The sequence below is a fragment of the Heptranchias perlo genome, unplaced genomic scaffold, assembly GCF_035084215.1.
Source record: "Heptranchias perlo isolate sHepPer1 unplaced genomic scaffold, sHepPer1.hap1 HAP1_SCAFFOLD_1407, whole genome shotgun sequence".
Classification (NCBI taxonomy): domain Eukaryota; kingdom Metazoa; phylum Chordata; class Chondrichthyes; order Hexanchiformes; family Hexanchidae; genus Heptranchias; species Heptranchias perlo.
Genome location: NW_027138654.1, coordinates 25684 through 39352, shown reverse-complemented (window position 1 = coordinate 39352; position 13669 = coordinate 25684). Strand labels below are relative to the sequence as shown.

At 48.7% G+C, this 13669-nt stretch overlaps 1 protein-coding gene across 1 annotated transcript in view; it reads right to left on the bottom strand.

Annotated features, from left to right (window-relative positions):
* Nucleotides 1–2431: 2431 nt before the first annotated feature.
* LOC137308848 (fibronectin type III domain-containing protein 3B-like) overlaps nt 2432–13669 on the bottom strand; it is a gene marked incomplete at both ends in the record, with an annotated part of 35851 nt that continues 24613 nt past the window's right edge. The window contains one exon of the mRNA XM_067977302.1: nt 2432–2650. Within this exon, the coding sequence (XP_067833403.1) occupies nt 2432–2650 (219 nt within the window). The remainder of the gene's footprint in view (nt 2651–13669) is intronic.

The window sequence follows — 13669 nt, the reverse complement described above, 5'->3', positions numbered from 1 at the left end:
TGCAGGATTCTTAAATTGCATTCAGGAGAACTTTTTTAGCCAGTATGTAGCAAGCCCAACAAGGCGGGGGGGAGGGGGCAGTTCTGGACTTAGTTTTAGGGAATGGAGCTGGGCAGGCGGCAGGTGTATCAGTGGGAGAACATTTTTCTGGTAGTGATCATAAATCAGTTAGATTTAGCATAGTTGTGGAAAAGGACAAAGATAGACCAGGAGTAAAAGTTCTAAATTGGGGAAAGGCCAATTTTACCAAGCTGAGAGGTGATTTAGCAAAAGTGGACTGGACACAGCTACTTGAAGGTAAATCAGTGTCAGAGCAGTGGGAGGCATTCAAGGGGGAGATTCAAGGGGTGCAGAGTAAACATGTTCCCACAAAGAAAAAGGGTGGGACTGCCAAATCTAGAGCCCCCTGGATGTCAAGGAGCATACAGCGTAAGATAAGGCAAAAAAGGGAAGATTATGTCAGACACCGAGAGCTCAATACTGCAGAAAGCCTAGAGAAGTATAGAAAGTGCAGGAGGAGTGTGAAATATTGGATGGGATAAACATAGTGAGAGAGGGAGTACTAAGGGGATTAGCATCTTTGAAAGTAGATAAATCGCCAGGTCCGGATGAAATGGAACCCAGGCTGTTAAGAGAAGCAAGGGAGGAAATAGCGGAGGCTCTGACCATCATTTTCCAATCCTCCCTGGATATAGGCGTGGTGTCGGAGGATTGGAGGACTGCTAATGTTGTACCGTTGTTTAAATAAGAGAAAGGGATAGACCGAGTAATTACAGGCCAGTCAGTCTAACCTCGGTGGTGGGCAAATTATTGGAATGCATTCTGAGGGACAGCATAAATCGTCATTTAGAAAGGCACGGGTTAATCAAGGACAGTCAGCATGAGTTTGATAAGGGAAGGTCGCGTCTGACTAACTTGATTTAATTTTTTGAGCAGGTAACAAGGAGGGTCGGTGAGGGTAGTGTGTTTGATGTAATCTACATGGATTTTAGCAAGGCTTTTGACAAGGTCCCAAATGGCAGACTGGTCAAAAAAGTAAAAGCCCATGGGATCCAAGGGAAAGTGGCTAGTTGGATCCAAAATTGGCTCAGTGGCAGGAAGCAAAAGGTAATGATTGACGGGTGTTTTTGTGTCTGGAAGGCTGTTTCCAGTGGGGTCCCACAAGGCTCAGTACTAAGTCCCTTGCTTTTTGTGGTATATATTAGTGATTTGGACTTGAATGTAGGGGGCTTGATCTAGAAGTTTGCAGATGATACAAAAATTGGCCGTGTGGTTGATAGCAAGGAGGAAAGCTGTAGACTGCAGGAAGATATCAATGGACTGGTCAGGTGGGCAGAAAAGTGGCAAATGGAATTCAATCCAGAGAATGCATTTGGGGAGGGCAAACAAGGCAAGGGAGTACACAATAAATGGGAGGATACTGAGAGGTGTAGAGGGACAAAGGGACCTTGGAGTGCATGTCCACAGATCCCTGAAGGTAGCAGGACAGGTGGATAAGGTGGTTAAAAAGGCATACGGGATACTTATGTTTATTAGCCGAGGCACAGAATATAAGAGCAGAACTGTATAAAACATTGATTAGGCCATGGCTTGAGTACTGTGTACAGTTCTGGTCACCACATTACAGGAAAGATGTGATTGCACTAGAGAGAGTACAGAAGAGATTTACAAGGATGTTGCCAGGACTGGAGAATTTTAGCTATGAGAAAAGATTGGATAGGCTGAGGTTGTTTTCTTTGGAGCAAAGGAGGTGAGGGGAGATTTAATTGAGGTATATAAAATTATGACGGGACTAGATAGAGTGGATAGGGAGGACTTATTTCCCCAAGCAGAGGGGTCAGTGACCAGGGGGCATAGATTAGCAGTAATTGGAAGAGGATTAGAGGGGAGCTGAGGAGAAATGTTTTCACCCGGAGGGTGGTGCGGTCTGGAACTCACTGCCTGAAAGGGTGGGAGAGGCAGAAACCCTCAACTCATTTAAAAAGTACCTGGATCTGCACCTGAAGTGCCGTAACCTACAGGGCTATGGACCAAGTGCTGGAAAGTGGGATTAAGCTGGATAGCTCTTTTTCGGCCGGCACGGACGCGATGGGCCGAATGGCCTCCTTCTGTGCTGTAACTTTCTATGATTTTATGAAAAGAAAAGTCCCAAGGAGGTGTGGCCGAGGTGTGAGGGCAATTGATGCCATGGCAAAGAAGGAGATATTAGGGGGGTATCCTGGCCAATGAAATACTTTTGAGGTGTCGTCACTGTTGTAATGTAGGAAACGTGGCAGCTGATTTGCGCACAGCAAGATCCCGTAAACAACAACGTGATAATGACCAGATAATCTGTCTTTTTCAAATGATTTTGGCTGAGGGATGAATAGTGGCCCCAGGGGCACCTCAATTAGATCATCCCTTAATCACCCACGTTCAAGTCGCAACTTACTTTCCGCTCCTTTCCTCCATCTGAAGCGTGTAGACAGTCTCCGTGTCGGTGGTTAGCACTTTGGCACTGCTGCTGTCCCCCCACTTCAGCTTAAGGCTCTGGGGGCCTGAGGCGGCACACTCCAGCCTCGGAGGAGCCGGGGGCAGGGGTTGTGTCTTGGCTTTCACCGTTTGGCTGAAGGGGCCTGCGCCGATTCCGTTCACCGCCTGGATTTTAATCCTAAAAGTGAGAAAAGGGAAAAAAAAAAGAGAAATTAAGATGTGCGTCCTTGACCCTGCGTGCAATAACCTAGGCTCAACGTAGCAAGGACGTTACGCTAAACCTTTACAAACAGGAATTCAAAAATAGGGAAGTTATGTTAAACTTGTATTGAACCTTGGGTTAGACCGCACTTGGAGCACTGTGTACAGTTGTGGTCCCCGTATTATAAAAAGGATATAGAGGCACTGGAGAAGGTGCAAAAAAGATTTACAGAACTGAGAGGCTATACATCCATGGCCTCGCACCCTCCCTATCTCTGTAACCTCCTCCAGCCCTACAACCCTCCGAGATCTCTGCGCTCCTCCAATTCTGGCCTCTTGCGCATCCCCGAATTTAATCGCTCCGCCATTGGCGGCCGTGCCTTCAGCTGCCTGGGACCTAAGCTCTGGAACTCCCTCCCTAAACTTCACCACCTCTCTACTTCTGCCTCCCCCTTTAAGATGCTCCTTAAAACCTACCTCTTTGACTAAGTTTTTGGTCATCTGTCCTAATATCTCATGTGGCTCGATGCGAAATTTTGTTTGGTAATCACTCCTGTGAAGCGCCTTGGGACGTTTTACTATGTTAAAGGTGCTGTATAAATGCAAGTTGTTGTTGTTGTTGTTGTTGTTGTTGTTGTGCCTGTCAGGAAAGATTCAATGGGCTGGGACTCTTTTCTCTAGAAAAGAAAAGGCTGAGAGGTGACCTGATAGAGGTCTTTAAAATTATGAAAGGGTTTGATAGGGTAGAAATAGAGAAGATGTTTCCACTTGTGGGGGAGACCAGGGGCCATAAATATAAAATAGTCACCAATAAATCCAATAGGAAATTCAGGAGAAACTTCTCTACCCAGAGAGTGGTGAGAATGTGGAACTCACTACCGCAAGGAGTAGTTGAGGTGAATAGCACAGATACATTTAAGGGGAAGCTCGATAAACACATGAGGGAGAAAGGAATAGAAGGATATGCTGATAGGGTGAGATGAAGAAGAGTGGGAGGAGGCTCCTGTGGAGCATAAACACCAGCATGGATCTGTTGGGCCGAATGGCCTGTTTCTGTGCTGTACATTCTATGTAATTCTATGTATATCCCTGGTTAGACCTCAGCTGGACTATTGTGTCCAATTTTGGGCACCACACTTTAGAAAGGATGTCAAGGCCTTAGAGAGGGTGCAGAGGAGATTTACTAGAATGGTACCAGGGATGAGGGACTTCAATTATGTGGAGAGACTGGAGGAGCTGGGATTGTTCTCCTCAGAGCAGAGATGGTTAAGGGGAGGTTTAATAGAGGTGTTCAAAATTATAAGGGGTTTTGATAGAAGATAAGAAATAGGAGCAGGAGTAGGCCATACAGCCCCTCGAGCCTGTTCCGTCATTCAATCTGATCATGGCTGATCTTCGACCTCAACTCCACTTTCCCGCCCGATCCCCATATCCCTTGATTCCCCTAGAGTCCAAAAATCTATCAATCTCAGCCTTGAATATACTCAACGACTCAGCATCCACAGCCCTCTGGGGCAGAGAATTCCAAAGAATCACAACCCTCTGAGTGAAGAAATTCTTCATCATCATAGTATGATCACTCTTCCCCAGAGGATCCCTTAGTATGAGGTTATTAATTAACCCTGTCTCATTGCACAAGATCTAAAATAGCCTGTTCCCTGGTTGGTTCCATGACGTATTGTTCTAGAAAACTGTCTCGAATGCATTCCATGAACTTGTCCTCCAAACTACTTTTGCCAATTTGATTTGCCCGGTCTGTATGAAGGTTAAAGTCCCCCACAATTATTGCATTACCTTTGTTACAAGCTCCTATTATTTCTTGATTAATACTCTGTCCAACGGTATAGCTACCAATAGGGGGCCTATAAACTACTCCCACCAGTGTTTTTTGCCTCTTGTTATTTCTTATCTCCACCCATACTGATTCTACTTCCTGATCTTCTGAGCCAAGATCCTTCCTCTGTCCTTATGACATCCTTTATTATCAGGGCTACACCCCCTCCTTTTTCATTTTGTCTGTCTTTTCGAAACGTCAAGTACCCTGGAATATTTAGTTCCCAACCTTGGTCACCTTGCAACCATGTCTCTGTAATGGCTCTTAGATCAAACCCATTTATCGCTATTTGTGCAACTAATTCATCGATCTTGTCACGAATGTTTCGGGCATTCAGATAAAGAGCCTTTAATTTTAACTTTTTACCATTTTTCCCTGAATTGATCTTATTCGCGATACCGTTAAACTCTCTGTCCGGTGAGCGGCGGCAAAGAGCGAGACCAGAGCAGGGATAAAAACAGCGCGGAGAGAGCGAGAGTCCAGTCGGTGAGCGGCGGCAAAGAGCGAGACCAGAGCAGGGATAAAAACAGCGCGGAGAGAGCGAGAGTCCAGTCGGTGAGCGGCGGCAGAGAGCGAGACCAGAGCAGGGATAAAAACAGCGCGGAGAGAGCGAGAGTTCAGTCGGTGAGCGGCGGGAGAGAGCGAGACCAGAGCGGGGATAAAAACAGCGCGGAGAGAGCGAGAGTTCAGTCGGTGAGCGGTGGGAGAGAGCGAGACCAGAGCGGGGATAAAAACAGCGCGGAGAGAGCGAGAGTTCAGTCGGTGAGTGGGGAGAGAGAGCGAGACCAGAGCGAGGATATAAACAGCGCGGAGAGAGCGGGAGTTCAGTCGGTGAGTGGGGAGAGAGTGAGACCAGAGCGGGGATATAAACAGCGCGGAGAGAGCGGGAGTTCAGTCGGTGAGTGGGGAGAGAGTGAGACCAGAGCGGAGATATAAACAGCGCGGAGAGAGCGAGAGTTCAGTCGGTGAGCGGCGGGAGAGAGCGAGACCAAAGCGGGGATAAAAACAGCGCGGAGAGAGCGAGAGTCCAGTCGGTGAACGGTGGGAGAGAGCGAGACCAGAGCAGGGATAAAAACAGCGCGGAGAGAGCGGGAGTTCAGTCGGTGAGCGGGGGGAGAGAGCGAGACCAGAGCGGAGATATAAACAGCGCGGAGAGAGCGGGAGTTCAGTCGGTGAGCGGGGGGAGAGAGCGAGACCAGAGCGGGGATATAAACAGCGCGGAGAGAGCGAGACCAGAGCTTACTCTGAGAGCGAGACTCTGAGACCAGCGGCAGAGTTCGAGGTGACGTCACCAGTCAGAAAGTGACGCGGCACAGGGGAGGCAGCTGATTGGTGAGTAGGTTCAGGTGAGTATTTCTACCATTTTACTGTAAGTAAAGTAATAAGAAAGGGAAGATCTGCAGGTTTTATAGCAGGTGGTGTTTTTTTTTAGTGAACCTAGGTCCCTAGTATAGTTAACATTTTCTAATTTCAACGTAATTTAAAAGGGGTAACTCAGCTAAGGCAAGTCATGGCAGCAGACCTCGCACTCGTGATATGCTCCTCCTGCAAGATGTGGGAAGTCATGGACACTACCAGTGTCCCTGCCGACCATGTGTGCGGGAAGTGTGTCCACCTGCAGCTACTGACCGATCGTATCTCGGAGCTGGAGCTGCGGGTGGACTCACTGTGGAGCATCCGCGATGCAGAGAAACTCGTGGATAGCACGTTTAGCGAGTTGGTCACACCGCAGGTAAAGGGTATACAGGCAGGAAGTGAATGGGTGACCACCAGGAAGAGTAAGAGGTGCAGGCAGGTAGTGCAGGGGTCCCCTGTGGCCATCCCCCTCTCAAACAGATATGCCACTTTGGATGCTGTTGTGGGGGATGACTTATCAGGGGAAGGCAGCAGCAGCCAACTTCCTGGCACCACGGGTAGCTCTGCTGCACAGGCTGGGAGGAAAAAGAGTGAAAGAGCTATAGTGATAGGGGACTCAATTGTAAGGGGAATAGACAGGCGTTTCTGCGGCCGCAACCGAGACTCCAGGATGGTGTGTTGCCTCCCTGGTGCAAGGATCAAGGACGTCTCGGAGCGGCTACAGAACATTTTGGAGGGGGAGGGCGAACAGCCAGCTGTCGTGGTGCACATAGGCACCAACAATATAGTTAAAAAAGGGGATGAGGTCCTAAAAGCAGAATATAGGGAGTTAGGAGGTAAATTAAAAAATAGGACCTCAAAGGTAGTAATCTCAGGATTGCTGCCAGTGCCACGGGCTAGTCAGAGTAGAAATAGGAGGATATTTCAAATGAATACGTGGCTAGAGGAATGGTGCAAGGGGGAGGGATTCAAATTCCTGGGACACTGGAAACGGTTCTGGGGGAGGTGGGACCAGTACAAACCGGACGGTCTGCACCTGGGCAGGGCCGGGACCGCTGTCCTAGGAGGAGTGTTTGCTAGTGCTGTTGGGGAGGGTTTAAACTGAAGTGGCAGGGGGTTGGGAAACTGAGCAGGGAGAGAGAGGAAAGCGTAACAGGAAGGGACAGAAGGTATGGAGTAATAGGTAAAGTGTTAAAAAAGGAAAAAGCAGGAACTAAGCGTCACAAAACAGATTTGAAAGTTAAAAAAAAAAAGATCAGCCATGATCTTATTGAATGGCGGAGCAGGCTCGAGGGGCCGATTGGCCTACTCCTGCTCCAATTTCTTATGTTCTTATGTTCTTATGTTCCTGCCACACTCTGCTTATCTTTACCTGAATCACTACTCTGCTCTAATGAGTTGACTTCTCTCTTTAGATTTCTAAATTTCCCCTCACCTGAACCCTCCCCCCCAACCCCCTTTTTTTTTAGGTTAAAGCCCTATCTACAGCCCTAGTTATTCGATTCACCAGGACACTGGTCCCAGCCCGGTTTAAGTGGAGCCCGTCCCATCGGAACAGCTCCCTCTTTCCCCAGTACTGGTGCCAGTGCCCCATGAATCGAAACCCCTGTCTCCCACACCACTCTTTGAGCCACGCATTTAACTCTCTGATCTGTTTGTCCCTTTGCCGATTTGCACGTGGCTCAGGTAGTAATCCAGAGATTAGTACTTTTGAGGTTCTGCTTATTAATTTAGACCCTAACTCCTCAAACTCTCTCAGCAGAACCTCATTCTCAGTTCTACCTATGTCGTTGGTTCCTACATGGACCATGTCAACTGGATCCTCTCCCTCATGCTCCAAGTTCTTTTCCAGCTACAAGGAGATGTCCTTAACCCTGGCACCGGGCAGGCAACACAGCCTTCGGGACTCTCAGTCACAGCTGCAGAGAACAATATCTATCCCCCTGTCTAGACTATCCCCTAACACTACCACATTCCTTTTTACTCCCTTCACTTAAATGGCCTCCTGTACCACACTGCCGTGGTCAAATTGCCCATTCTCCCTACAGCCCTCGTTCTCATCCACACAGGTAGCAAGTACGGGTCAAGGGCAAAGGCTGAGGCTCCTCCATCACCGCATCCTGAGTCCCCATACCTGCCTGACTCGCAGTCACATCCTCCTGTCCCTGACCACTGACCAAGTCTAAACCACTACCTAACCTAAGGGGTGTGACTGCCTCCTGGATCAAAGTGTCCAGTTAACTCTCCCCCTCCCAGATGCATCGCAATGTCTGCAGCTTGGACTCCAGCTCGACAACTCTGAGCTGAAGTTCCTCGAGCTGCAGACACTTACTGCAGATGTGGTTGCTCAGGATCTCGCTGGTCTCCACAGACTCCGACATGCTGCAGTTACGAGACACTACCTGCCCTGCCATCCCGATCTAAACTTGTTTTATTTATTTAATTAGTTAAAATTTTTATTGACTTGTTTATTTTTAGTTTTATTAACTAATTAGTTTATCTAGTTTAAGTTATTAATTTAATAATGTAATAGCAAGTTAAAGTTTTCCAGCTCTTAGAGCAAAAAAAAGGGAGAAACTGTTTCCAGTGGCAGGAGGGTCGGGAACCAGAGGACACAGATTTAAGGTGATTGGCAAAAAGGACCAGAGTGGAGATGAGGAGAATTTTTTTTTTAACGCAGCGAGTTATTATGATCTGGAATGCGCTGCCTGAAAGGGCGGTGGAAGCAGATTCAATAACAACTTTCAAAAGGGAATTGGATAAATACTTGAAGGGGGAACAATTTGTAGGGCTACGGGGAAAGGGCAGGGGGAGTGGGAACAAATTGGGAAGCTCTTTCAAAGAGCCGGCATTGGCAGGATGGGCCGAATGGCCGCCTTCTGTGCTGTTTGATTCTATGATAAGTCTCGGGTCAGTGCTACTCTGAGCTCCCCGTTTGTAAACACTCGAGATTACTAGTCATTTATTTGCAGTGTTTATTCAATCCTTTAACTTTTTCACCTCGAGTTGACAGATGGTACAGTTTATTGGGAGCTGTGACATACAAGCACAGGTCGCTGCTTACTGTTTGTGTTGGTTTTTTGAGCCGGACGACAAGTTTTATAAACTGATCGAGGCCCTTGATGTAGCGATGCTCAGTAATCTCCCCCTCCCCTCCCCTCCGGTGTGATTGCAGCACTGAATTTACAAAATCCCCATCCTCAATGATGGCGGAGTCCGGCACGTGAGTGCAAAAGACAAGGCTGAAGCGTTTGCAACCATCTTCAGCCAGAAGTGCCGAGTGGATGATCCATCTCGGCCTCCTCCCGATATCCCCACCATCACAGAAGCCAGTCTTCAGCCAATTCGATTCACTCCACGTGATATCAAGAAACGGTTGAGTGCACTGGATACAGCAAAGGCTATGGGCCCCGACAACATCCCAGCTGTAGTGCTGAAGACTTGTGCTCAAGAACTAGCTGCGCCTCTAGCCAAGCTGTTCCAGTACAGCTACAACACTGGCATCTACCCGACAATGTGGAAAATTGCCCAGGTATGTCCTGTCCACAAAAAGCAGGACAAATCCAATCCGGCCAATTACCGCCCCATCAGTCTACTCTCAATCATCAGCAAAGTGATGGAAGGTGTCGTCGACAGTGCTGTCAAGCGGCACTTACTCACTAATAACCTGCTCACCGATGCTCAGTTTGGGTTCCGCCAGGACCACTCGGCTCCAGACCTCATTACAGCCTTGGTCCAAACATGGACAAAAGAGCTGAATTCCAGAGGTGAGGTGAGAGTGACTGCCCTTGACATCAAGGCAGCATTTGACCGAGTGTGGCACCAAGGAGCCACAGTAAAATTGAAGTCAATGGAAATCAGGGGGAAAACCCTCCAGTGGCTGGAGTCATACCTAGCACAAAGGAAGATGGTAGTGGTTGTTGGAGGCCAATCATCTCAGCCCGAGGACATTGCTGCAGGAGTTCCTCAAGGCAGTATCCTAGGCCCAACCATCTTCAGCTGCTTCATCAATGACCTTCCCTCCATCATAAGGTCAGAAATGGGGATGTTCGCTGATGATTGCACAGTGTTCAGTTCCATTCGCAACCCCTCAGATAATGAAGCAGTCCGTGCCCACATGCAGCAAGACCTGGACAACATCCAGGCTTGGGCTGATAAGTGGCAAGTAACATTCGTGCCAGACAAGTACCAGGCAATGACCATCTCCAACAAGAGAGAGTCTAACCACCTCCCCATTACATTCAATGGCATTACCATCGCTGAATCCCCCACCATCAACATCCTGGGGGTCACCATTGACCAGAAACTTAACTGGACTAGCCATATGAATACTGTGGCTACAAGAGCAGGTCAGAGGCTGGGTATTCTGTGGCGAGTGACTCACCTCCTGACTCCCCAAAGCCTTTCCACCATCTATAAGGCAAAAGTCAGGAGTGTGATGGAATACTCTCCACTTGCCTGGATGAGTGCAGCTCCAACAACACTCAAGAAGCTCGACACCATCCAGGACAAAGCAGCCCGCTTGATTGGCACCCCATCCACCACCCTAAACATTCAATCCCTTCACCACCGGCGCACAGTGGCTGCAGTGTGTACCATCCACAGGATGCACTGCAGCAACTCGCCAAGGCTTCTTCGACAGCACCTCCCAAACCCGCGACCTCCACCACCGAGAAGGACAAGGGCAGCAGACACATGGGAACAACACCACCTGCACGTTCCCCTCCAAGTCACACACCATCCCGACTTGGAAATATATCGCCGTTCCTTCATTGTCGCTGGGTCAAAATCCTGGAACTCCCTTCCTAACAGCACTGTGGGAGAACCGTCACCACACGGACTGCAGCAGTTCAAGAAGGCGGCTCACCACCACCTTCTCAAGGGCAATTAGGGATGGGCAATAAATGTCGGCCTCGCCACATCATTTATTTTTACAAACACAGACTTAGTTATTCTACACCTTCCCTCACTGTCTTCTGCTTTAGGGAGAACTCCCCCTGCTCTTCTTCGGATACTGGCTGTGGGATCTTTTACGTCCACCCGAGAGGGCAGACGGGGCCTCGGTTTAACGTCTCATCCAAAAGACGGCACCTGCGACTGTGCAGCACTCCCTCAGTACTGGATTATGTGTTCAAGCCTCTGCAGTGGGACTCGAACCCACAACCTTCTGACTCAGAGGCGAGAGTGCTGCCCACTGAGCCACGGCAGAAACCTCACGAGTCACGGGAAGGTGAGTTCCACATCACTGTACACTAGGAGGCAAGATCCCTGAATCGATCTGAAATACCCCACCCAGAGCAGAATTACACCCCGCGTTAAATGACCCTGTAACGGGGTGGAACTGGCAGCTGAAAGCACAGAACTGTAACTGGAGAAAGCAGGAAAACAATTTCACAGCATAATATTTGAATATTTAATTCACGGGAACAAAACAGGAAACCAGTCTCCAGGTTAACCGGCATTAATATAACAAATCTGACTGTACATTAACATATTCAACCAAGATAGTTTACTGAAACCCCAACATCTTTTATTTGTTATCATTCTGCCCCCTTCCATCTCCCTTGAAAGTGCTGACACCATGTTGGGGGTACAGGTTCCACAGACTTTGCTACACCTTCCATTTTTCCATTCTTCATGTTCGATCTTAAGACAGTGCGTGTCAGCAAGCTATTCGACTGTGGAAGACATCGCATGTATCCTGTCCTTACCCGTGACACTTGCGGAATAGGCTCGAGGGGCTGAATGGTTCACTGTTCCTACATTCTAGGAGGGGCTGACTGGATAGTGATCAGGAAGGGTTGAGGTGGGAGTGGGGATGCCAGTGATCTGAGACCAAAGTATTTCCACATTCTTTCTCTACCCCTCGATCCGCAGTCCGTCTCTGGCTGGGTCCAGTGGTACCTCGTGCTGGTTCCCAGCAGGGTCCCTCTGCTGGAACCGACCCTGCTTCAGTTACAAGAGGGGCACGGGAACACTGCAAAGTGGAAACTGGATTACCACCTTGTACACTTACAGGGATTTTGGAAACCAATCAAATTAAGTTGTCAGCCGTGTCTCAGTGGGGAGCACTCTCACCTCTGAGTCAGACGATCGTGGGTTCGAGCCCCACTCCAGAGACTCGAGCACAAAATCCAGGCGAACGCTCCCAGTGCAGCACTGAGGGAGTGGTGCACTGTAGGAGGGCGCTGTCTTTCAGATGGGACCTTAAATCGAGGCTCCATCTACCCTCTCAGGTGGATGTGAAAGATCCCACGGCCACTATTTAGAAGAAGAGCAGGGGAGTTCTCCTGGAGTCTGGGCCAATATTTATCCCTCAACCAACATCACCAAAACAGATTATCCGGTCATTATCACATTGCTGTTTGTGGGATCTTGCTGTGCGCAAATTGGCTGCTGTGTCTCCTACATTACAACAGTGACTACACCTGAAAAGTACTTCATTGGCTGTAAAGTGCTTTGGGACGTCTGGAGGTCATGAAAGGTGCCACATTTCTTTCTCTCACATAAGAAGCAATGGCACTGGAGATGAGGAATTGTTCTCAGGCCTGTTTTTTTAAAAATCAGATCACGCAGAGAAGAAGAGTCACAAAAGGAGCGTACTGATCCCGACAGCCTGGATTTCCAAGTACATCCGTTGACCCATGTCTTGTTTCAGAGCATGCCTACAGAAATCGATACTTCTAAGGCGAGGAATCAGAAGAGGCCTCACAGATCATGGATCTAAAATACGAGAGCAGCAGGCTGCCGAGCTCGCTTGGACAGGAACTGGAGACCCGCAGCCTTCCTGACTCAGAGAAGCACAGCTCCATTTTCCATCCATTGATTTCGAGTGGGCAGGAAATCTATCGCCTTTTATGGCTCGTGCTTGTTTTTGTAAGTTGACTGACTGCTGGCTCTGCGCTCCTCCAATTCAGGTCTCTTGTGCATCCTCCGCTTCCTTCACCCCACCATTGGCGGCCGTGCCTTCAGCTGCCGAGGCCCTAAGCTCTGGAATTCCCTCCACGAACCTCTCCCCCCCTCTCTCTCCTGCTTTACCCAGAGAGTGGTGAGAATGTGGAACACGCTGCCACATGGAGTGGTTGAGGCGAATAACGTAGATGCGTTTAAGGGGAAGCTGGATAAACACATGAGGGAGAAAGGAATAGAAGGATGCGTTGATAGGGTGAGATTTTTTTTTATTCGTTCATGGGATGTGGGCGTCGCTGGCGAGGCCGGCATTTATTGCCCATCCCTAATTGCCCTTGAGAAGGTGGTGGTGAGCCGCCTTCTTGAACCGCTGCAGTCCGTGTAGTAGGGTCGGGGCTGGCTCGTGTGGAGCATAAACACCAGCATGGACCTGTTGGGCCGAATGGCCTGTTTCTGCGATGTAAAATTCTATGTAAAGACGTTCCTTAAAACCTCTCTCTTTGTCCGAGCTTTTGGTCACCTCTCTTGATGTCTCCGTATGTGGCTTAGAGTCAAATTTTGTATGATATTCGCTCTTGTGAAGCACCTTGGGACATTTCACTATGTTAAAGGTGCTGTATAAATGCACAATGTTGTTGTAATTCCAAGATGCAACTGAAAGGAAAAGTCACAATCCATCTTCTCCCCGTCCCTCCTAGTTTCTTGGGCGTCGTGACCTTTCATCGCACACTTTCAGCAGGAATCATGGAATAGCGAACAGGAGCTAGCTGCGTAGAGTGACACCACAAGTCCCGGCCAGAATGGAGATGATTGGGTAATTCCCCAGTCAATCAGGCCTGGAGACCAACCGCACTGCTGTCAGCGACTGGGATTGATTTTACGCACATTGTTTGTATT